General features: G+C 39.6%; 1 protein-coding gene across 3 annotated transcripts in view; it reads right to left on the reverse strand.

Annotated features, from left to right (window-relative positions):
- The window catches only part of LOC130921453 (plexin-A2-like), a 168,045-nt gene that overhangs the window by 31,153 nt on the left and 111,267 nt on the right, over nucleotides 1–25,625 (reverse strand). For 2 of the 3 annotated variants that reach the window (XM_057845371.1, XM_057845372.1), the window contains 8 exons: nucleotides 24,511–24,662; nucleotides 20,198–20,315; nucleotides 19,352–19,488; nucleotides 18,809–18,976; nucleotides 13,576–13,669; nucleotides 5,360–5,602; nucleotides 2,661–2,804; nucleotides 874–1,108 (listed from right to left, as the gene is read on the reverse strand). In XM_057845371.1, coding sequence (XP_057701354.1) covers nucleotides 874–1,108; nucleotides 2,661–2,804; nucleotides 5,360–5,602; nucleotides 13,576–13,669; nucleotides 18,809–18,976; nucleotides 19,352–19,488; nucleotides 20,198–20,315; nucleotides 24,511–24,662 — 1,291 coding nt within the window. The other variant, XM_057845373.1, reaches the window with a different exon arrangement.

Genomic DNA, 25,625 nt, shown 5'->3' on the forward strand with positions numbered 1-25,625 from the left:
AAAATAGCATCTAATTAAGGTAAGGTGTATGTAATAGCGAGTGAAATATGACAAGAGTTTCTTCGGCAACTGTTTTTGTGTTGTAAGCAATTTTATTGTCTGAAAAGTCGATGCCTGAATGTACATGTGGCAACACGTACCACTGGAAGTAGTCCTGCCGCTCATAACAGACCCACCTAATTTTTTTTAGCAATACAGTATTAACCTGTATTAATGTACTGGACTGTCTCAGGAAATTAGAATACACAATATTCTAATTTTTTGAGACAGTCCTGTGTATATATACAGGACTGTCTCAGGAAATTAGAATACACAATATTCTAATTTCCTGACTGTCTCAGGAAATTAGAATACACAATATTCTAATTTCCTGACTGTCTCAGGAAATTAGAATATTGTGTATTCTAATTTCCTGAGACAGTCCTGTATATATACACAGGACTGTCTCAAAAAATTAGAATATTGTGTATTCTAATTTTCTGAGACAGTCCAGTATACACTGCCATGTATGTTTCTAGTCATAAACTTGAAATTAAATATATTTACTGTATATTATGTATGTGTTATATGATTATATCAGTTCTCTGGAGAATGGGCCAATATTTCCTGACATTTTTGTTATGTAGATGTCACATAGTCACGGTTCTGTTCATGTTTCTTCTCAAAATAAAATTGATTCCTCCGCTTTGTTGTCAGAACCTACGCTCTGCTGGTGATTAGTAAATTTATTTTTTTTTTTTTTGTGATGAATGAGATTTTAATTTCCTTTTTGTAGGTTTGGTGCTTAAATTGTTAGTGAACACAATAGGTCATAGGAGACATGAAAAAAAAAATGCATTCCCATTGTTGGCTTATCTGACAAGCATTCCTCACCCTCCTTGCACTCCAGAGCAACGCGAGACTCAAGGTTGTCCATCTGCAGTTGCAGCCGCTTCAGTGTCAGGTCGTTCTCGTGAGATTTTCGCCTGTAGGCGAGCAGGACAATGACGACCACCACCAGAAGCAACCCTCCCCCAGCAGTTATGCTCATGATTGCCGGCAGCGTGAGTAGGCTGTCAGAGCGGATGTGAACTTCGCCCGGAGAGATGTGAAGTCCTCCCACTTGGACCTGGAAAAGTCAATGCAGAATCATGTGTCATACACAAGATAAAATTAGTTCAAAATTTTAGCGCGCGGAGACCTTATATCCGCTATTTACAAATTTGGGAAGGACTACATTGTGAACTTTGCCTTGAAAGCAAGCCGGTACGTTCTGATTCATTGATTCCTCATGCAGTACCATCTTGCAAACCTCAATAGTCCAACCACTTCCCCGGTCATCTGATGTTCGAGCAAATCAGAAGAAAGAGGCGGGAGCTGCAAACGTGACCAGGAAGCAGCTATCTGGTTGAATACAATTCCAGAGTGCAAAGTGGTTTTGTCTATCAAAGCATCAACCACTGTGCCGCAGTGTCTGGTGTCCCGTGGAAAATCATCCACTTTCAACTAATAATTAGGTGAAAGAAAGTTCTATATACTGTTGTACAGTATATTGTTCAATTTCTGAACTTTTGTCAGAAATACATGTCATGGAAATACATGTGTCTGAAAGGTTGTTATGGAACAGGAAAAAATGTTTTTGCAATAAGTTATAAAGGGGCTTAATGTGAATTGGTCACCTTACAATGGCGAGCAGATCCGGGGAAAGAGGCAGGAGCTGCTGATGTGACCAGGAAGCGACTATCAATACTTTGGCGGAATGCAAAGTGGTTTTTGCAGATAAGTCAATTTCCCAAGTTTTGTCTCATATAATCTAATTCCCTAATAAAAAAGGCGCAAAGAATGTCACTAGAAGCTTTTTTCGACGGGAAACAATTTTTTTGCGAGTGTGATGAGAGGAGCCATCGTATTAGCAGCCGTATATTTTTTGAAGGTTCCTCTCATAAAACAGTTCTCAACTGGATCTTTTCCAGGTTGGTATGTGGAATAAATTCGTAGTGAATATAGAACAATCAATCTGATGTGCCAGGTTACTGTGAACTGGGGAGCCTCTTGTACTTATACTGTAATACCGTACTATTAGCCATAGCTAGTCCAAGTAATATTGATCCGGAGAAAATTTGTTACATTATGGAAATGGTGATGAACTACCCAGGCCATATTAGGTTGAATATTACGTATTCATGATAATTTTTTTCTTCAACAGAAGAGTAAAGTTACATTTATAAGATGTTTTTTTGTTTTTGTTTTTTTTAATTTGCAAGCAAGAGAAAGCTTACTGAAAACAATCCCAACCTGCTTTATTGGCCATCTGGATAAAAAAAATACCTAAATTCACTCTAAAAATAAAACTTTAGGATGCTATAGCCAGTCAAGGATCATTGAAATTGCCTGTGGCCTTGTAGTCCTATGAAAACTTTAAACTCACTGGAGCTTTGTTTTGTTGCCTTTGTCGTTTTCAAGTTCTTTTCCCAATTTGTGCAAGGGCGCCTTTCAATAATTCTGTGGAGCAAAGTGCTGCTGCAATTGGCTGGCAAGCCGACCGTAAATGACACACAATGACAAGAGACAAAGCCCTTTGTCGACCCACAAACACATAAACACGGCAAATGCGTGCTGACCCACATCCCTGGCATTCAAGCAATCAGACGTAGTGACAGACGGTGACACATTAGACTGACCAGAACTTTGTGCTGGCCGGTGAGGTTGGGTGGCTCGCAGAGTAACTGGGTGTCAGAAACTGTGAGGGAGCAGGGCGTGTCCCCGATCAGTACAGTGTAATTCAGCCGAGCGCCGCCCGACGCCGATGGCACCAGGTTACGACCCTGCGTCATCAAGAAGAGAAGAATGGAATAATGCTTAACACCGCCAAGATTTTTCTCACTGTGCAACAGCTACAGCCTAGGGCTGCTAATTTGATTACTGCTGAATTGCATTAGCATATAAATGATCCTCGCGATAAGAATTTATCTGGGCTAATTCTTTAAAACCTATTTTGCGAAATGAAAGACCTCCTGAAATCAATGTTGTTTACTGTGTGCCAATTTCAATTAAATGTTTACAATGCAAATTTCTGTTAATTCTATTCATCCGCTCTCTTGAAGAATGTACTGCCAGATTATCAGGTGTTTCCAGATCTTTCAAAAGTCTTCCTTTTACACATAATCCTTAAATCCGCCTTTCAAAGGGTTTAGCATTTCATGAATTTGAATTAATGAAATTATGAGACAAAAAAGTCTGCACGCCAAAAATGGACAACAATTACAAATGACCAGTTGTTGTTGTTCCAGGAGGCTTTTTGTGAGAGGAGAAGCACCATACGGAGGAAGCAGCCTCTGATGTTGTGAGCCTGAAACATGAATGGAAGATGACTAAATGGATTAAATCTATTGATCCCTGAAAGGACACTTCACTATTCTAAGAACATAATGCATCTTTGGGTCTTTAGTGTCATCGGTGATAAGAAAAGCACTCAACTGGTCAATATTTCCGCTGCAGTTTTTTTTTTTTTTTTTTTTTTTTGCTGCACCACCAAATAGGTTGGTCAAACCATATTTTATCTTTCAATTTTATTTTCTGTAAAGGAAAAATTACCGATTCCATCATGGGCATTCAGTGTGCACGCAGTCTAGTAAATGTTTGCCATTTTTAACAGCATAAAGGTCAAGGTCTAAAAAGTAATGTCAGCTACTGTACTCTAGCTGTAAGGATAATTATGATTATAATGTATAGGCAAACTTCCATCTGCCGTTACCAAGCAAACTGGTGGTCGCTGGATGGAACAATCTAATATAAAGGCATATATAGACATAGTTTGTTGGTTCATGAAATTGCTTCATAACCACAAGGCATAAAGCCTTTAACCTAACGGTGACCCGAATTCTAATCCAAACATCAAATCGTAACTACTCACTTTAAACTGAGTTCCATATTGAACTCTTAATACCAAATACACCAAACAACAGACGGGAACTCTAACCCCAAACATCAACATTCAATAAAAACAATCCAGATTTGATTAGACTAAAAAGCCGTTCTAAAACCTAAATTTAACTACAACCAAAACCAATAACCCAACAAAATAATCACTGATTCGCACCCAAAGCCTAAACCCAAATTTCACTCCAGAACCGTAACGGTCTACACTAGGTCAGATAATTTTTTCCAGGGTATTTTGCCGACTATGTTTATGCCTGTCCACACTTATGTTTAAGGTGCGTTTAAGGCCCCCCCGCTTCTGCATGGTACGCCTGCATTTGCGCATACTACGCATGTGTAGAAAGGAGCAGCCTCATATGTTACGTCATCGCCCGCGCGGTTACCCGTGGCAAATTTCGAAATTAATACACCTTCTAGACAGTTATTCTTTTGTGATCACTGTTTTTTTCGTGATAGTAATTGACCGCATCATGCAGGAGCGAAAGTGAAGGGAGAGCACGCTCGGCTTTTACGAACAGTCACAAGGTTGTGATTGAAATAAATCTTTAAAAAACAACTAAAGCATGACATCGTTACTTGGGATGTTACAATCGATGCTCAGTTGCGCTCTCACCACTTGGAAAATAACAAATAGAAGCATATGGTGTGGCGCTGCATATACTTCCTGGAAGCCGCAACCAGGAGTGCTTGTGCATAACAGTGGCGATCCTGGAAGTGGCAAGTTTTGACAGGCAGAAATGTCATGGAAAAAAATTGATCGCGGGCCTCTTTGACTCGTTGTACCACGCAGGGCATTTTTCGGGGTTTAATTTTCCTCTACGCATTTTTATATACTCATGTTCAGTCGGCATTGAGTTGGGAGGGGCCAGCCCCGCAGCTGGCTGATCGGAGACAACGCGGGAGAAGACCTCTGTAAAAAAACGGTCATCTCTGCGTCATCCGCGATGGGAGGACCACAAATGGGTACTGAATTGAAGCATATTATTGCGACGTAGTTTGAAAGTTCAAGAAAAATGTGTGGAAAAGAAAAGAGGACCAGGAATGCCACGTCGTGATTGTCCGCCTCCATTGTTTACGATGCCGTCATGCCGCACTACAAATGGCGACTGCATTTCTTAGTGTCCAAGTTTTGTACGGAGACAACAGTCCATATTAAGTGGCGGGTAATATTACCCACGTATATTATCCGTCTAACAAATAATCTGGATAATAGGCATACTAGTGTTGACGACATGCCGTATAGTCCAACTAATTACACGTTTAAGACCATTATCTGTCCTCGTGTAGCCGTAGCCTTAACCCAACTTGAGACCAAACCCAACCTAAACCCTAACCACTTAGACAAATTCAGAAACCAATCCCAAATCATTGCCATAAAACTTAACCACAAACACAGTCATCGTTTGTCAACAAATGAACAGGTCGATAAATGTTAACCTACTTTTAGAATAATGGGTGCGCCTGGTTTCTGCTCTAGGATCCCTGAGAGGCTCAGGGGCTCCAGGTAAGGATTGGGGTAGTAGATAAAGCTGCTGTTGCTGTAGGTGAGCAGAGCTTGAACGTTGTTGAAGACAAAGCCAAATTCGTCCACGTGCTTGACACTCTCTACTTTTCCGCCATCGTACTCGGACTGCAGTGAAGGAGCGAAGCAGCTGATGGTGGTTGTATTCAACACCTTACACACCTGTGCACAAGATAGATCAGAGACCAAGTTAGCAAAAAGGGTGCAGTAAACCAGTAATGCAGCTAAGGTTAAAAGATAATGCAAAAATGCACGCGTTGAGATTGAGACACACATTTCATGCCACTCTCATGCCCTACACCACCCTTTTCAATTCTCACGCCCTAAAAAAATATAACGCAAACATTGTCATAATGTAAAAACAAAAAAAAAGTTGCTAATCTTAAAATGGTGATGTTGATCTAAGGAACAACATTTTGTCAGCTGTCAGTGCACCTGCTTGCACAGGTCAGTCAGTTTTATCATGGATTTTATAATACTGTATCAGCAAATATCGGACCATTTTCTAGAGAATCCACCGTAAGTGTGGATAGCTGCGCTGAGCCAACACATCCTTATTAACCCTCTGCCTCTAGTAGCAAGAGCAGTGCAAGCCACTTAGCTAATGTAACTTCAATGTAACTTGAAAAAAAAAAAGCCACTTCGGAGCGAAACTAAAACCACATTTTGAGACACATTTCAACTGAAATGTTTCGGCCAAAAACATCTTTGGTGCATCTGTAATATATACATATCCGCACACAGTCGCACAGTCTATTAATGCATTAACCTCTCATTAAGTCCGTTTTTAGAAGTGCAGAGGTACCTCTACATACGAATTTAATTCATTCCAGGACCTGGCTTTTAAGTTGAAATGGGTGTATGCTGAGTGGGATGTTCCCATAAGAATACATTATAATTTGATTATTTCATTCCACAGCCCAAAAACCTATGCTAAATCATTAATAAATTCTGCAGGCACAATTACAAATAACAAAAATACACATAGCAAAACAAATAAATTGTAAATGCAAATCAGAATAATAGTAATACATTGGAAATAAAAAAGTGTTTTTACTGTTACCTTGTACAGTGGTACCTCTACATACGAAGTTAATTCGTTCCAAGACCTTGTTTGTAAGTCGAAATGGTCGTAGTGTATGTCAAGCAGGATTTTCCCATAGGAATACACTAGAATTCCATTAATTCGTTCCACAGCCCAAAAACCTACACTAAATCTGTTAAAATGCCAGGTTGTTTGCATGTTACATGTTTTGGATCCCTCTGGTGGCGAGTTGCAATTTGTTGTTTTTATGATCAGGCATATTTTGGCCACCTAAAAAAAGTTAGACCTACGTTCTCATAGAAACAAAATAAAAAGGCAACGCGTTGATGAAGAGAAAGTTTTGGTCTGATTAATTCGATCATTGTTCTAACCGGACTATCTGCAGTGGTATCCATTCTTCTTGTCACACCAGTTCAGTGCTTTTTTTATTTATTTATTTTTATTTTTTAAAAATCCTTAATAAATACTGCTGTCACAATTACAAAAAGCAATTACAAGAGCAAAACAAATACATTATGTATTTTGCGTAGTGTACCTGAACGCACCGCGGGGCTGACGGCAGAGTGAGAGAGTGCAGTTGACTTTCTTTTCACGTCCTGTTGTTGCTATCAGTTGGTCAAGCGTGTTTTGTTACACAAGTTCTGAATTAAATGATTAAAAACCTGACAAAGCTGGTGATCTCTTTGGCGATGGTACCAGAATAATAATTGTCCCCTTAACGCAGTGGTCTCAAACCGGTCCTCAAAGGGCCGCAGGGGGTACTGGATTTCATTCCAACCAAACGAGACAAATACCTTTTCACCAATCTGGTTTCTTACAAGTGTAATCAGTTGATTGCAATCAGGTGCTGCTTATGTTAGTAGAAACCTCATTGGTTGAACTGTTTGTGCTGGATCTGTTGGAACAAAAACCAGGACCCACTGCGGCCCTTTGTGGAGTCGGTTTGAGACCGCTGCCTTAACGTATAAAGACTGGCAAACAGAGATCGTCGGAGTATTGTCAAGAAGTTCATGGACGTGCACCCCACGCTCATATTTGTCCATCATTCCATCTTTATTTCAATGGTAAGCCTCACCTGTTTTTCTTTTTTCTTGGAACCCATGTTGATTTATCCAACAAGAAAATCCGCTGTGCGTCAGTCTTGCGGGAAAACAATGAAATTGCTACGCTGTCATGAATCGTCGTATTTCGAGCACTTCGTCGGATGTAGAAACAAATGGCGTGTCAAATTTTACGTCGGATGTCGAAAAGATGGCGTGTCGAAGCTATCGTATGTCGAGGTACCACTGTATTAGACATGTGCCGGTTACCGGTTTCACGGTTTACCGTGGTGTGAAAACGTCGCGGTTTCAAAACCACTAAAATTTTCCGTCAGACAGTAGTACGGTATTCGCCATTTTCCATGAGTCAAAAATGCAGCCAGAAGTGGCGTGGCGTGGCGTGGCAGCGCTCGCCCCCTCCCGTTTGTTGCTTTGTGTGAAAGTGACTATCGGCTAAACAGCCAGCGAACCCTAAACAAATACTCCAAACATAAGGCGTTCTTTTCTTCAATTTATTGAGCTCTCAAATCGTGGTAAGTGGAATATACAAAATGAATACATTTAAAACGTTGTACAATTGTATTTTTCCATGTATAGTGTGAGTAGCTTCAACAGATTAGCACTATGAAAAAGTTCGCCAAAAACAAAACACATATTTTCCTTTGAAATTCGATATACAAACTAACTAAAAGCTTACAAAGACGAATGTTAGCCTAGGCTTAGCTGGGAGAGCAACTTCGTCGAGTGTTAGAGCCGCAGAGTGAGAAAACAAGCTTGATTCGCTTGAATGAAGCGGGAAAAAGGCATAGCATCAAAGATCGTTAATTGAGGAAAGAGGATCTTGCCCTGAGCACAAATCCACGTTCGTTGGATCAAAGAGAGGTCTCACTCCCAATGATTTTTTTTTTTTTTTTTAGATTAAACCTTTCCACAACAATATTTACATTTTAAGTAACTTATACATTTTTAACTAACTTATTAACTTTTGAATTCTTTGTTCTTTCTAACACAAAGGCATGACATCATGTAGACTAGAGTTGACACAGTGGCAGAAAATGGCGAAACTTCACTTGAGCTTTTCAATCCTCAAAAAAAATTGTTAGGTCTAAACTTAATACTTGAACTAAGAAAACAACAAAGACCTAGGAAAGGACGGAGGAAAGATCAGACTTGAGACGGAGATAAATTTTCACTGGCGGCCACCAGTGAGAGGGTCGACAGCGCAGTACGCTCGCTCGCAGTGAGCCTCTCTCAGCCCCCTCCCTGGGGTTGCGCCTTTTATTGACAAAGTGGGAGAGCATCAACACACATGCGTAAGTTTCACATTCCGAGAAATAGCTGTTTTCTTGAGAAATGGGTGCGGGCAGTTATTTGTTTCATTTTACTGAAATGTGCCCCACTGGGTCATGCTGACATCTGTTAAGTTTCACATTCTTTCTTTTGTAAGGCCTTAACGGCTGTTAAGTAAGACAGTAGTTATAGCTATTAGTTTTAAACACACATTATTAACCTTAGCGTGCAAAAGCATTAAAGCACATCTTACAAATATTATGCAGTATAAATTTTTTAAAAATTTATTCAGAAGAGTTTTTACTTTTTTATAGAAATTATTTTGTTCTTGCTCTAAACTTGAGCAATTTGAGCTGTGGCTGTGGGTATAGTCTATGTTATATTTTAATTTTATTTAAAATATTTGTTTTTTTAATTGATAATTTATTTAATTTAACAATACATTCATATTCCAATTTGCAACTATGTTCTAAAAAAAAAAAATCCTGTTCAATGGAAAAGTTTTTTTTTTTTTTAACCCATACATCTCAAAATAACACATTTTGGAGCTATAATTGCAATACCGTGATACCGTGAAACCGCGGTATTTTTGCTCACGGTTATCGTACCGTCAAAATCTCATACCGGCACATGCCTACACTGTATTGGTATTTACATATTTCACCAGCGGAACTACAGTTACGGTTATGATGTTCTGGGGTGGAACGCTTTTGGTTAAGGAAAAAGCCAGAGGTTGTTAGCTTTTACCTGTGTCCATGCTGGTTGACTTGTATATAACATTGTTGCTGGAATAAAGCATCGCAGTTTGGCTGCTTATTTTTACACACCACCCATCCTTGCTCACCGCGACAACCTTAACTTATTGAGACTGGTGAACGGAGGTTGGATGAGACAGCGGGTGGAGGTGCTTTGCTTTATCTTTAATCCATATCAGCAAAAGGTGTTCCATTTCGGCCAAAAGTGCTAAGACATTTAAAGAGAATAGTCGTCCCCTTGGATGCTTTGACCATTTTGATGGCTTCCATCTGCTTGAGGACCGTCGAGATCGTAGACATATTCCGGCCATATTGTCGAGCCAGTTCCCTGACGCGCACACCCCGCTCATATTTTTATGTCATTTCCTTCTGAATTTCAATAGGAAGCGTCACCTTTTTCCTTGTTTTACCACTTGCACTGCACCCCACCCATGTTGATTTCTCTCACAAGAAAATCCGCTGTCCTTCCGTCTTGCGGAAAAACATTGAAATTGCGACGCTTTCATAAATCGTCGTATTTCGAGCATGTCGTCATATGTCGAGACAAATGAAAAGGATCGTATGTTGATGCTTTTGTATGTTGTATGTATTGTGAAATAACAGGCATTTGTATTGTATTCCATTAGCATGTACGTATGTGTGTATGTACCCAAAGTGAATACCATGCGTTTTGAACTCTTCATTCATGTTTATCTTGCAGTAACCGCTTTTCTCCAACTGCTGATAACTAAGACCTAAAAGATGTCTTAGATGCTTTTATCACCAACTCATTACTTTCCTCATTTAGCTACTCAAAATCTTTCTGACCCTAAAGTTTCAACTGAGCAGGCTGAATAGCAAATCTCAAATTGTATTTTTTTATATTGTTATCTTGGCTTTTGCATAGATTGGTTTCCAGTCGCCTTCATTGTATTTCAAAGCATTTTTTGCCATTCACGCTATGTTTTAGAGATATTAACGATAGAACTGCTACCCTCATTAAATTCGTCAGTGACCCCTTTCTCGGAAGTTGATGTGCGTCAAAGGTCAACTATAAGCCTCTCTCAGATCGTGGTGCCGCCTGGAGTTCTGTCAAACGTGTAGTTTTAATTGAGCAGCTCAAATCCCGGGCAGGCACCATTAACACACCACTTAATTGGCTCCGAGCGGACCACTGTCTGCACACATTATTGTACAATTTAGCAGTTCTCTTAAATTTGTGTCATAGTGTGTCTGGGGTCATGATGAAAACTGTACTACACTTGAGGTATGCCTCAAAAACATCAATTTGATGAACTGGGATGTTCATGAGCATTTATAGTTGAATGATATTCCAATTGAGTGCCAGCGTGTCACTCGATCCCTTTCACTGTGGCGACCCTTGAAGGGAAGAGCCGAAAGAAAAAGAAGTGACTGGGCGTCTGTAAAAGCACTCTGAAAAATAAAATAATTATTTATATTTAATCGCAAGTGTACACAACATTTTCCTTAAAGGTGCATCTTCCCCAAAAATAACATATTTAAATGCCATATTGGAATTTAAAACATACAAAGTGAAGATTATTTTTCACCTACAACATAACCCTTGATTTATGTTCCGCATCTGCCAGCGGGACTGAAGTGTCAACAGACCAATTGTAATTTGTTATCGTGAGGTGTGAAATATGATCAATGACAGTGCGCTCCCTTGTCCATAAGAGCATTGGTGCTATTTGTGGAGGTTCTTTGGGCTGCTTGACACTGAAAAATTAATTCCTAGTGTCTTTCCAACATACTCAGCTTTTAAAGATGTGATTCTCATCACATCTTTGGGGGTTGACTGTAGGGGTGTGACAAAATATCGAAATGGTGATATATCGTGTTACTTTGTATCCGAAAAGGTTATCGATATGCTCCTGCCAAGAATCGAGATATCATTTTAAAAATGTGTCAGTGTTTAAAAAAAAAAAGCAACCGACAAGTTGCTACCAAAATCTTCCACCATGATGGTGTCTCAGGTAACTGCAAGGCTGCCATTGACGGTCGTCGACGCCAAATCCATTTAGACTTGGAACGTTCGTTCATTCGAAACCAGAGCATTTGCAGTCATTCTGTCCGATTTTTGGGGCATTTACAGGTCACTTGCTGTTCATTTACAGGTCATTTCCTGTAGAGTTTGAGTCACTGCCTAATCATTTGGGTGATTCCTAGGTCACTTCCTGTTCTGTAACTCAAAATAAACAGGAAGTGACACATAAAATACCCCAAAATCAACGGGAAGTAACTGAAAATCAACAGGTAAATGACCTTAAATGGCCCAAAATTACCTCATTGCCTGGCATTGGCTGCCAATGACGGCCATAGACGTTCAATCCGTTTGAAGTGGGAGGGATGGCAGCGAATGAACAAATGTTCATTCGCTGCCATGCTCCCAGTTCAAATGGATTGGACGTCTACTAGTGATAAGCTCATTCCACTTCGCAGCAGAAGTTTCTTATCTGTTTATTAGTTGTTTGTAGAATATCCTAGAATGATTTCCTCAGCAATGTATCGATAATCGTTGTATCGTCATATCGTCAGATCATAGTTATCGTGGGCTTTGTATCGCAAAATGTATTGTATCGTGAGGTAACAAGAGGTTCCCACTCCTAGTTGACTGATTAGGTGGTACATCAAACCTACACTAATAATATACCTAGACTAGTGCTTCTCAATTATTTTCTGTTACCCTCCCATGAAGACGTAAACGTTTCGCGCACCCCCAACTTTCCGTCGCCACCGTAAATAGTACCATTTGTTTCCAAAATTATTATATATGTACAACTCTGCATAACATTGTCCTTTTTTACATTAAAGGAAAAAAAGTATATATATATAATATATGTATATATATATATATATATATATGTAATATAAATTAAGACTAAAGTATAACTTAATTAACATTGTTTTGTCTGTAACAGGAAAGAGTTAAAGCGCATCAATTTACCTGGGGGAAAAAAAAAAAAAAAAAATCACACCCAAATTTTAAAAATACACTCAAGGAACATTTTTTGATTATTTGATACTGAAAAATAAAATCAATTAATAATAATAAATTCAAAATGATTAGCAACATTAACTTACAAAGACAAAATGCCAAACAATTTGACCGAAAAAAAACAAAAATACAACAAAAACGACAGTGTCATTGGACAGAGGAACAGTTTTTATTTTTGCTGCAGGCTGTAACGGCTCCTTTGCTATGTTGTGGGGTTATTTTGCACTGAGCATGCTAAAAGTGCATACTGGTTTACTGATGTAACAGTGACAAAAAGGGACGATTGTTGGCAATATTCGGCACGTTTTCGCTGAAAAACAATCAAGCGGCTTATCAATGTGATCAGGGTCTAATGTCTTTAAGTGACGTCTTAATTGATTTGGCTTCCCACTGTCCCACTCGTCTCTTACTGTATTCTTTTCTCTGTGCTCTTGTTTGGTTCAAAAATACTGTGCACATTCAGAAAATGAGAGCGCCACTGCCCCCTACCGAGTGGGTGTGCAAGTACACTTTATTGTCATACGGCAAAAAAGTATTTTTCCCCGAGGTCACATGCACCACCCCCGGCATGGCTCTGCCCCCTCCTCCCAGGGGCCTCACTATTTGAGAAGCACTGACCTAGACTATTAGCCATTGGCGCAAGGCCAGGGAGGAGTACAGTAGCTATAGATGGGAAATGTTTCAAGTGAAAAATTGGATACAGGTATAAAATTGGCAGTGTAGTACTGTGTAGTGTAATTACAGTCTTAGCTATGTAGTCAAATGTGGTGTCATCACAATTTATGGGTCCGGTCAGTTAGATTATTCATTAATAGAGAACATGAATTAAAAAAAAAAAAAAAAAAAAAGCAAGAGTAAGTCAATATGCTATAATGAGTCGTGTGTCGAAAGGCAGGCTTAGCAGTGAATCTTGCAGCTTGAAATCTCCTTCAATGATCATTGATCAAACGTAAACAACTTCATTAGCGGTTCAGTGCAGCGTGTTAGCCGATCACTCTCACACTCACATTGACAGACTCGTGGCCGGCGTATTTGACTCGGACCCGCGGCTCCTGCACCACGTCCAAGTTGGTCCCAGTCACAGTCAGTGTAGTGTGGCCGCTGTGTGGAGGAAAAGAACACTGAATATCAGTCTTAGTTGTTCGCTAATTGGAGTAAGTATGGATCGGTTTTGCAAGCCTTCTAACCCAGTGTTTTTTTCAGAGGCGCCGGGAGTAGACTTTTGAAGAAGCTGGCAAAACACCGCTCTCTTTGTTATTGGACGGGTATGTCGGATCAAACGGGGGAAACCAGCTGGCTTCTATTTTTGTATTCAATCGCATGAATACAGGAGTTGCTTGTTTACATATCTGTTCAGCCATGATACGCTCTCTGATCTTTTGCATAACCTGTTCACTGGAGTAATCTCACAGCCCAGTGTGTGAAAACTCAAATTGGAAAAAAAAATTGAACATGTCCATTGTCCAGTCAGAAGGTGTGCCAAAATCTGTCTGCTTGCACTTCAAAGGCTCTGGCTAAACTCACAGAGGCTCGTAGTGGGACTATGCATTCAAGACGAGACGTCTGGATAGCATCTCCACAAAGCTCCTTGGTGATAAAACGCTCTGTCTCTCTCTGTAGTCCTAATCTGGAGGAGTCAAAATTAAGTTAGGTCCTTTATCAGATGAACGGTTTCGATCTTGAAAAACGTAAAGCAATCACTAATTGCCTATTAAAACTTAAATGATCAATAAAATTTAAAGTAGTATTAAAAATATCACAAGCTATTTTGCGACATTTTATTTTGGAGGTTGGTGTTTAGGCCAAGGAAGAACCCATAAAATTTTGGTGAGGATCTGGCTCAACATTGAATCACTTCCTCAACCACAAAGACGAACGAGTCGATTGGCAAACAGCTTGCTTTTCGTCTTGTCTAAACAGTTAACTCTTTGACGGAAGATCCCTTTCTACTGTGTAATGTTCTAATTATGCAATGGGCATACAGCTTCTGAGATGAATTAATAATTAATAATCCTTATTATGAATGATTTTTCCAGGATTCGTTAACGTGCGTTGATGTTTTTAAGACCTGACTGCATATTTCACAAAAGTAACAAATATCTTCTCTTCAGCTCATGTCACGTTTCCTGCAAGTAGTAGTGGAATAGCCATGTGAAAATGATGAAAACAGCCACACTAACTCATTAAACATCCAATTAATTTGAACTGGGAAAACTCTCAGTAATCATTCACTGGCAGCCCTTCATGTTGAAATGGACTGCATATCTATAGCCATCAATAGCTGCCAATGAGTTATACACATTTTTACCCGGGTGGTGAATGCCAAACATTTGCTATGAACTACAATTTCGATAAAGTGTGTTGACAATTAGAGAAAAAGTCGACTTTTTCTTTATACAGGTTCTTTGATTCTCTCAATGAACAGGAGATGAGGACACAATTCATGAACAAAAAGAAAATACCGAGTGTACATTTAGTGAGGAAAGAAAAGAGAAAGACGAGGGCAAATGTCCCTGAACGCATCACAAGGCACTCCGAAGACAACAAAACATCTAATGACGCCAAGGACCACGATTCTTGAAGCGAGAGAGGCGACACAGAATTCAGAGAATTCAAGCCTCTTTGGGGACAGACGGTGGCACGCCAATCAATAAGGAAGGATAAAGTGTCTTGTTTTAAAATATACTGACTGTCCCAAAGAGGAGTGAATTCCAATTCACTAACATAGAATGATTAGTGTCGAAGAACGTGCAGTGGCTTGACAGCGTTAATTGTTTAATCGTTTTGGGAACGGATCCCCTAGTGTCAAAGAACGCGGGGCGGCTTGGCAGCGTTACAGTAATTGTATATTCCAACGTGCGATTATCGTTTTGGGAGTTGATCCCATAGTGTTGAGGAACGCGGGGCGGTTCCAGAGCGCTAGAATAATTGTATATTCCAATGTGAGATGCTCGTTTTGGGGCGGATTCTGGAATGTCGAAGAACGCGGCGTGGCTCGACAGCGTCGGAATAATTGTTTATTTGTTCCAACACTGGATGATTGTTTGGTGAACAAATCCTATAGGGAGGCATGAGCAGTGTTGTCACTCACGCGTTACTAAGCAACGCGTTTTTGTAATCTGATTACTTTCTTTCAGTAAGGAGTAATCTAACTTGTTCATTTTCCCAAACCAGTAATCTGATTAAAGTTAGTTTCCTAAGTGTCTGTGTGTTACGATTTTGTTATTGCCTCATTATTTATGTAGAATGAAGAATATTGTTGTCATGTACGAAGAGCATTTTGAATAAAAAATGTTAGAAAGGTTCCCGCTACGGGTTCATTTTCATGGTAACCGCTCATAGGTCTTCCTGTTTTGGTCTCAAATCACAAGCGTTAACTGTTTTGGGACTGAGATGTGCCAGCGCGGGTGTACATTTGAGCCGAGTGCAGCCACTTGTTGAGCTGTGTGAGGGAATGTTGATGTGTGTGTGTCAATGAAGGAATGTGAGTATTTTTCCTTCATTCTGGAGGGTTCCACCGATAGGTTGAAGCCAGTACATCCGCGGTCATCTTGTAGCTTTGCCATTGCAACGGGTTAGTCGTCGCTCGAAGTCAGCGACCATTTTTTATATCATGTTCATGTGTTGCACATTTATGCCGTGAGGTGACGTGTTTGTTTAGCATCTTTGGGATGTGTTGTAAGTCCGATTGAGTGTAAAAGTGCTTAGTTACGCCATTTTTTGTGGCCAAATTGACCGCGTTTATGTACGACGTACGTCGGGGTTGTCCGCGTGCATCCGTGCCCGCCCCGACATTGTGTTCATTGCACTGTGCAATTCTTTTGTGTGTCTTTGATTATTGTGCAGTCATTTTACATTGTTTTATATTGGCACTGATATGCTGTTAACCCTAACCCAAAATTCAGAAATTTTGACATTAGGTTAAATCTTCGAGTTAACTGGGTTTAATTAGTCGGTGGAGTTGATTTCAACAAATTCCATGCAGTTTGTCAGTTATTTGTTAGTTTCAGGGGCTTTGGAGTGGCTAAGCTAGCGCGAGTCAATGGTGTTTGAAATCAACTCCATCGACTAATTAAACCCCCGCTAACTCGAAGATTAAGCCTTATGTGTAAAATTCTGATCCTCCCCTTTAAATTCAATTATCGGAAAGTCAATTATCTGTCAGTCATTTTTCCGTTGTCATTCTTATCTTGAGGCAGCAAAGGGAGAAAATTGGCAAAATGTAAGTGATAAATTACTTTTGAAATAACTTACTTAGATAATAAAGTAATCAGTAATGTAACTAGATTACTTTTTTGAGGCGTAATCAGTAATTACATTACTTTTTCAAGTAAACTGTGACAACACTGTGCATGAGCGACCCAATTTGTTCGCGGATCTGTGTTGTCTGTCAGTTTGTCATTGAGCTCAATTTTTGCTCGAATGTGGGGTTTCTTTTTACTCTCTTCCTCTTCCTTTCCTTTTCTTTTCTTCTTTTCTCTCTCTTATTGTGAGTGGAGATGGTTGTTGTCTTGGGAGTGCCTCGTGGTGCGATGGTGAACATTTGCCCTGGTCGGCCAGCTTTTCTCTTTTTTTCCCCCTCACTAAATGTACACTCGGTATTTTCTTTTTGTTCCTGAATTGTGTGTCGTCATCTCCTGTTTGTTAAGAGAATGGATTAACCTGTAAAAAGAAAAAAATAACTTTTTTCTTCACAAATTAATTTCAAAGCTTAAAACTTTGTACCATCGGTCATTTTAAAGCTCATATTAACTCAAGTTTCTGACTAAAAAGTTAATACATTTCAGCACTTCTTTTAAGAGTTGCCCAATGAGGAAATAAAAGGTCTTGATTCATTTGCGTAGACCTACTCAGATTTGTTCTTGCGGCTCTGATCAACCTGGGGCCTTTTTCAGTTGGTCTTTTGCTCATTTCGCAATGCTCGTCTAATTAAACAGCATATTCAGCAGACAAACATGAGTTGTGAGAGCCCCGCGGAGCCTGCAATGCTACAACCATTCATGAAACATTACACAACTAAAATTAGCTGTTTGCCTTCAAGCTCTGCTCGCAAATCCCCTTTGTGCAAGTTTTCCCTAAATTTTAGATCCTGTGAGCTGAACGAATCTGCCAAAAGTTCTACATAAGGCACAAATGGTAGAAACAGGGAAAAGAAGTGGAAGAAATAATTTTGAAATCTCATTACATCTTATTTTTACTTCTTTAGTATGTATAGTACTTGGAGAAGAGAGAATTTTAAAATATATTTTCATCTATAGCCTCGCCGTCCTGGTAGTAGATCTCTCCTGACTGCGGTTCTCCCGAAGGTTTTTCTTTTCCCACTGGGTTTTTAGAGTTTTTCCTTGCCGCCGTGGAGGGTCTAAGGATGGGGGATGCCCAGGACATATACTCATCTCATTCATCTACTGTATCTGACTGTGTATCAAATTGACTCTGTAAAGCTCTCTGAGACAACCTTGTTGTTATATAGGGCTATACAAATCAAATTGAATTGAATTGAACATTTCAGTGAATTATTCAGCTGCATACCTTTAAAAGTACATGCAACAGGACACAAAGAATAGAAATAAATTCCAATCGTCCATCTATATAGTATTCTGCACATCTTCAGGGTTGTGGGACAAATGGAGCCGATCCATGGTGACTTGGAGCATGTCCTTGAATTTTACTGTCATGTATTTCTTCCTGTTGCTTATGTGCTGTGGTGTTTTTTTTCCATATTCTCTCCTCCTATTGGTGAATAGTGTCTATTAAGTTTTTTTTTTTCCCTCAACCACCCTCTTTTTTCACCCAAGAAATTTCAGATACCGTTATGTTTGCCCAGGAAGGCTCCTTTCCATGTCCCATCCTATACTGTATGTGTCTGTTATTAATGGGGTTTTTTTTGGATGTAAACTGAAAATTTCGTTGCTCTGTACTAGTGACATGTTCAATTACCATAAACTGAATTCTGATTTAAAACACGTGGTTTTACAGGCCTTGGTCCGATCCCTTGGTGCAGGCATCTATCATTTTTTTGTTCACATTTCTTAGCAATATCATCAGACTGATAAGAGTGATCATCATTCAGATCCATGGCTCTATTCCTTTCCCCCCTCTGTTATTAAACCACAATTGAGGTCAGGATAGTGTTTTTTTCATGTGAATATAAAAAAATAGTTGAAAAATGTGTTGTTGTTTTTTTGGGGGGCTTTTTAATTGGACAGCAGCAACAAGCTCTAGTTGGTTCATTAGTGTTACCTTGTAATGCTCCACAGGGGTTCAATACGCTGCACTGTGGGGTCTTGTATATACTCAAATGACAGACTATCAGGAACCTTGGCCCGGTCGACCCTCAGACTGACTTGCACCAGCCCTGCCCCAGTCACAGATGGAGCAGAGAAGCAAACAATTTCTGACGTGGTCCTCCTGTTGAGGGTGAAAGCAAAAGGGAAGATTTATTCCCTTCTTTGATTGTGGCAAATCTTCAGCTTCCGACAGATAGAAAGCCTGGCACTTGTGTGGGGAGAGGGTTCATTATAGCCTGTCGCATCTCCTCATTACTGACACATTAGGGATGGAACAGTGTAATTAGAAGGCGCTGAAGCTAATGGCTCCTTGCCTCACCCTCTTGACTCACACCCTGCCAGGCATTTTTAGCTTTAAATAGACAAACGTGACAATACCTCCCGCAATTAGGTCTTCGAGTGTATTATTTATTTATTTATTTTTCTTGTGTTTCCGACAAAGGTTTGTAGCAAACATAATGGAGGCAGAAAGTATTTTTTTCTGTAATTAGCTAACCTGTACAGCTCGCATGTTTGGTTGCCAAAGTAAACAGTGACAGAGCTGCCAGCGCCTAGGTTTTCTCCAACGATGGTGACCTTGGTACCCCCAGACTCGGGCCCTCTGCCTGGGGTCAGTGCCAGCAATGTAGGGGTCTGTTGAGAAAAAAAAAATCAATCACACACACAAAACACTAATTAGTTTAAATAAATCCAGACCTATGAGTTATATAAAGATGAATTCTATCTTGTTCAAGAAAGAGAAAGTGATATTGTAAAATTTCACATGTGATCCTCTCACAGTGGTTGAGGATCAAACCAAATCAAACAACCAGTCTGCTATTTGATAGACTGATTCCAAAGTAATCTATTCAGTCAACATTAAATGTTAACAGTAAATGAAATAGATTAGGAATACTATTATTATCTTTATCTATTATTATTTCTTTGTTGTTTTATGCTCTGTGGTTTTATAGGCATGTTTGCACATGGGGAGAGGGGAAAGTAATTTCATCTGTGCTGTATGTTCTACATATATGCATACTTGACACTAAAGCTGAAATTGAAATTTATAATACAACAACAAGTAATGCATTCAATGATGATGACATCCCCTGATCTAAAACCTCCACTGGGCAAGGGGAAAAAACCTGGGTAAAAAAACATTAGAAACCTTCAGAAGAAGTGATAAATGCTCCTAAATAACTATTATTATGATTACTCACAGGAATATGCTAGATCTTTGTGAAGAAAAGCTCCCTGATCAAATATTTTATGGTGTCCTTCTCCATTTGATAAGTACAGGTTGAATGGAATAAAAAAAACACACACAAAAAAGAATGAAATAATTGGAACATTGAATTACCACAAAAGAGTAGAGTTGGTTGGACTGCGCTTGTAGTTCTGGTCTGCATTCACCCACGCAAAGCTTGACTGGGCCTGGCACGCTTCCTTTAGGGGCGGCAGCCATCTCGCAAACAATCCTGGGTCACGGAAAAAAGATAAGCGTACAGGAAATCAAGCATCCACCATCTTACAACATTGAGTTTGATAAGTGATATGGGTTTTTTTTGGAAACAAACCCAAGCTTGAATCCCCAATTTTAAACCCAATTCCTTCATTCCAACTAATCTTTAGTGCCGTTAATATGAGAGTACAACCTTTTAATTGATAAACACGAACAATATTGCGTGGTTTAAAAAAGCTTTGTTTTGCATCACAGTTGTTGCTGGTAGTTAATTCCAGCAACAAGCACAGTTCTATGTTGTGTTTACACAGCTTACTTAGTGTCACACTATTTACAAGGCTGGGCCGCTCTAGACATACCAGTGGAAACAGGAGCCAGATCATGGCGTCCCATACCAAACAATAATGGGGCAAACCAAACTGAATAAGATTTGGCGTCTGAAGATGAACACACCAACACACAAATACACCAATTCCCAAGAGGGTGCTGGCTGCTGTGATTGAAGCTGCTTTCATAAAAGTTGCAGGTCAATGTAGAAGACCATCTTTCTTCCTAATGGAAAACAGCTCCACAACTCAGATGATAAACTATCCCTCTATCCACCCTCCACAGCGCCATTGCCGCCCACCATTACCTGCAGTTGTCATGACAACGTACGAGTTTCCACAATAAATCCATATTGTCTGCTGGGTCAATAAGATAAAACGTGCCATGAATATCCCATTAAATAAGTGGCCTAGCGTTGAAATTAATGTCTTTTACCAGTGCAGTCTCCTTTTAGAGCGCACTGTGAATCGTCATACAATTTTCTCATTTTCTTTCCGCATTTTTTTTTTATATACAAGGATATAAATTTGAAAGCTTGCAGTGTGAGCCCAATCACATTACATGGCTGCAAGAGAAACACATGGCTAACAGATTGTCCCTCCAGTCAGCGACATGCCGCGCATTTCAATTACAGCAGAGCCGCCAGCCTCCTAAAGGCAGCCAGCATAAACGCCGTCCATCTTTTGCCGTTGGCTCTATGGCGCCAGAGCAAGCCCCGCCTTTGACGACATTCCCCATAACTGTGAAAAATAGAAATACACGGATTGATGTTCGTGCTTTAAAACAAGGTTGCCCTTAGTAAAATTTTAAGTGTCGAAACAATGAGGCTGTTGCGATGCTCACACTCCTATGGTTATGACACCATTGAACACTTCTACCACCATTACTACTACTGCTACTAATGTTAGTTAATAGTTTTATATATAGATTCTTTATTTATTTAAAGGGATCCACAGATAGAAAGACTTATAGTTCTTAAAAGATAAACATTATTATGAGTTAATTTGATATTAAAACCCCTGTTGATTTTTTCATTTTTATACAATTTGTAAAATTAATTTAACTAGTAGGTCGCCATTGTTGTTGACGTCACTTGGTTTCACTGCCGGGCTTCCAGAGTGTGACTCTAGCGACATAAACATGTCATCTGTTCAACCCTTTCAATTTGAACCCGAGAGGAACATTAATGAGCATGACAGCACTGTCGATACTTCACAAAATGAACAGGAAAGACTGAATGTGGCGAGACAAGAATATGGCAAAACCGGTGTTCTGCCAGAATGTGCTACACTGGCGAAACGTCTTACAAGAGGCAAATTTGACACCCAAAGTACTACTGTGCGTTTTCAGCTTGTTTAGATGCGTACAGACAGAAGATACTCATGATGCCTATAGCAAATACTTAAACGTAATAATTAGGGCTGTCAAAATTAACGCGTTAACGCGCGGTAATTAATTTTTTTAATTAATCACGTTAAAATATTTGACGCAATTAACGCACATGTCCCGCTCAGACAGTTTATTGTTTTCTTGCCAGTTCAATATGGCTGCACGACGTCTCTGTTGTGCTTATATGATCCTTGGACAAGATTTGTCCGTAAGTAAGGTTGTTGTAAAGAATGTATGTATTATGTTAATAAGCGAAATGTTATATTTTTTGTATGAGACGCTTTTTGTTTATGTTTAGTTAACCTGTATAGCGTGCTAAGCTAACGTTGTTGCTAATGCAATGCTTGCGTACTTTTTTTTTTGTAGTTTTACGACGGTCTAAAGAGGACAATGGTTTGAGGCCATTTTATTAATAAATCAGATGAAAAAGGAAGAAGTCTGATTATTAAGGCGTCGTTCACTAGCTGTCTAGCTTTGGAAAAAGTAGACGCTTCGGAGTGAGGACAGCATGAAAGATTTAAATGACAGTAGAGTGAAATGCCCACTACAGTCCTTATGTACCGTATGTTGAATGTATATATCCATCTTGTGTCTTATCTTTCTATTCCAACAATTTGTTTTACAGAATATATATATAATTCACAGAAAAATATGGCATATTTTATAGATGGTTTGAATTGCGATTAATTACGATTAATTAATTTTTAAGCTGTAATTAACTCGATTAAAAATTTTAATCGCTTGACAGCCCTAGTACTAATATCAAATAAGGGTGGTTTAAATACGGTACTGTGGTCAACAGATCAAGAATCTGCTTTAAAACTGCCACAAGAAAACACAATGCGTAAAAGTATGAGAGGGAAACACATGCAAAAAGTAATTTTGAGGCAATGAAAAGGTAATAAAAGACTCAATAAAAACACAAATAGTAAGTACGTGCCACTTTTAACCGATGTGAGCATGTGTTGAACGTCTCGCCGCGTAGAAGGAATTGCAGAATACCGGTAGTGTTTGTCTACTGACCTTGACAAACTATGTCATCACCCTGAGCGTCCATTGTATGCATAAAACAAGGCGCCCTCCGCAGGTCAAAACATATTTAACAATATCTAATGTGTTTCTAATAACATATTTTAGTAAAAGAGAGCAATTGTGACTTATTACAGCCTACAAGTCTTTAAGTCCGAGGTTCCCTTTAAAGATTCAAAGAAGCAATACTAACTATCTGCAACAATTACCGTATTTTTCGGACTATAAGTCGCAGTTTTTTTTTCATAGTTTGGCTGGGGGTGCAACTTATACGCAGGAGCGACTTATGTGTGAAATTATTAACACATTATGATATCATCTCACATGTTATTTTGGTGTTTTGGAGTGACACTGACTTGTTAGCATGTTCTTTATCCTATAGTTATCTGAATAACTTAATAGCTATGGCCACGTTCGCGTTCTGCCTTTGGCAATGTATGTTCAATTGTATTATTGACTTTTTTTATATTGAAATGCATGCTTTTAGTTTGTGGCGCTTTCATGCCCACGTGGGGGCGCACTTGCACTTGTTTACATGAAGAAGAGCGCTCACACGCTAGAAGAAGACCGACAGCTACGTAGCTCTGAGTGAGTGGGCGAGTTAGCGAGAGAGGAACACGGTTGCGAACCTACGTTGATTGTTTACGCTTGTGAAATATCTCTCCAGAGGCAACGCCTGTGTGTGTCATCTTTTCTGTTGTTGTTGTGTGTTTTCCACCCGCGATCGGACACTTAGAGCCAGTTGTGTGGTTGTTTGAATGATGCGCTAATGCTAGCGAACGCATGCTAACCGTTTGTGTCATGTCATTCCTGTAAAAGCACCTAATTATCACTTATTTAAGTCGATGCAAACCTGTTTGGTATCGAGGACGAAATTGATTGAGCAAATTATATGGACGTCCAGCATCGGCATTTGGGAGTTTAGCCCGCTGAATAGCCAGGACCGAGCCGTAGCGTGCTGGTGAGGACAGTATATTCGCATTTCGTTGTTCATGCACTGTACACTTATTCAGCATGTTGTTCTCTATTGTATTTTTATATTAAATTGCCTTTCAAGATGACATGTCTGTTCTATGTGTAAGATTTTATCAATTAAATTTCCCCCAAAAATGTGACTTGTACTCCAGTGCAACTTGTGTATGTTTTTTTTCTCTTCGATGGGCATTTTATGCCTGGTGCAACTTATACTCAGGTGCGACTTGTAGTCCAAAAAATCCGGTATCTTCTTACCTCCTCTAGTCGACTATCACAGGATATTCTTGGTATTAGTCAACTAACCAGGTTATTTCCTGTTATAGTGCCCTCGGTTGCACAAATTAGTTATACAGTAAATATGCATTTGAGCCAAAAACTATGTGCTGAGAGGTGTCTGACTATGAATAATTACTATGTGACTATGTAACTATCTTTGTTTTACGAAGCAAAAGCGATTTATTGAATCAATCGCAAAAAAGCAGATCCCGTACTGTTCAGCAGTGATGTAACCCTCCTCCCGCGGGATGCACTGCACTTCTGCCACCTTCACATTGTCCTCCAGCTCCGAGAAAGAAAGGCCAAGGTTCAGGCCCTGAATGGTGACCAGTGTGCCGCCTTCAAGGGGTCCGGCAACTGGGCTCACCTATGGAAGGAAGATAGAGAAAATATTGTCGGATGTTGGAATTAAAAACTGTTCCCTGATGCTTGAAAGATGATAATGCTTCAAGTGTTCTGACAGTTGTTTTAAACCTGTATGGTCTTTGCCCTGCCATGAGGCTAACCTTTGGATGTAGAAAATCTAGGTAAGTATAGTATTATGTAAGGTAGACTTCCTTGGTAGCAGATACATTTTTGGAAAAAGACAGCTACCAGAAGACTTACTTGGTTGTGTAATTTCACACTTAAAGGTTTGGCAGGCACTCCAGAGACCCATCTATTTGTATACAACTCATAAAAAGCTAATTTTACAAACTCTACCCTCCTTTTAATCAATTAATTTGCAGTCTTCTACAATGTTCAATTCAACCGTCTCAGCTGGAGCCTCTTTGGCATCCTGCAGAACAGATCGGCAGGATTGCCAAAGCAGCGCTTTCCAGTGGAACACTGTATTCGATTCATTTCGCCACGCCTCCTTCACAAATGCTATTAATACGAACGGGACATCAAAGGCCCACAGCTCTTTGAAGTGCCAGCTCTGCCGCGTTTTCGGCACATGACCCGCTCGCATCTTCATACGGATGAAACGGTGGCTTGTGACATAAGAGAGCTGTCAAACAATTCGTAAACAACCCGAATTCACCGAACTGTCATTCAGTTAAACTCAACCTAATAAGATCCAATACAAGAGCTATAAATGGGGGTTTGGGCCAACATTTCTAAATAAAGTCTTTGTTTTATAGTATTTGACCTACGATACAAATGGAATAATCTGGCCTTTTACTTGACTAAAACAGACATTTGCTTGAAAAGAGTGTAATTAAAATTTCTTTCAGGTGTCTCTGTTCCTCACCCGGTTTCAATGAGCTCAGACAGTCATGTGTGCAGCTCTTAATATTTAATCACGAATATGCTAATGCATATGCTGATGACACGCTGATCTTTATCG

This window comes from Corythoichthys intestinalis, chromosome 9 (genome assembly GCF_030265065.1).
Source record: "Corythoichthys intestinalis isolate RoL2023-P3 chromosome 9, ASM3026506v1, whole genome shotgun sequence".
Lineage (NCBI taxonomy): Eukaryota > Metazoa > Chordata > Actinopteri > Syngnathiformes > Syngnathidae > Corythoichthys > Corythoichthys intestinalis.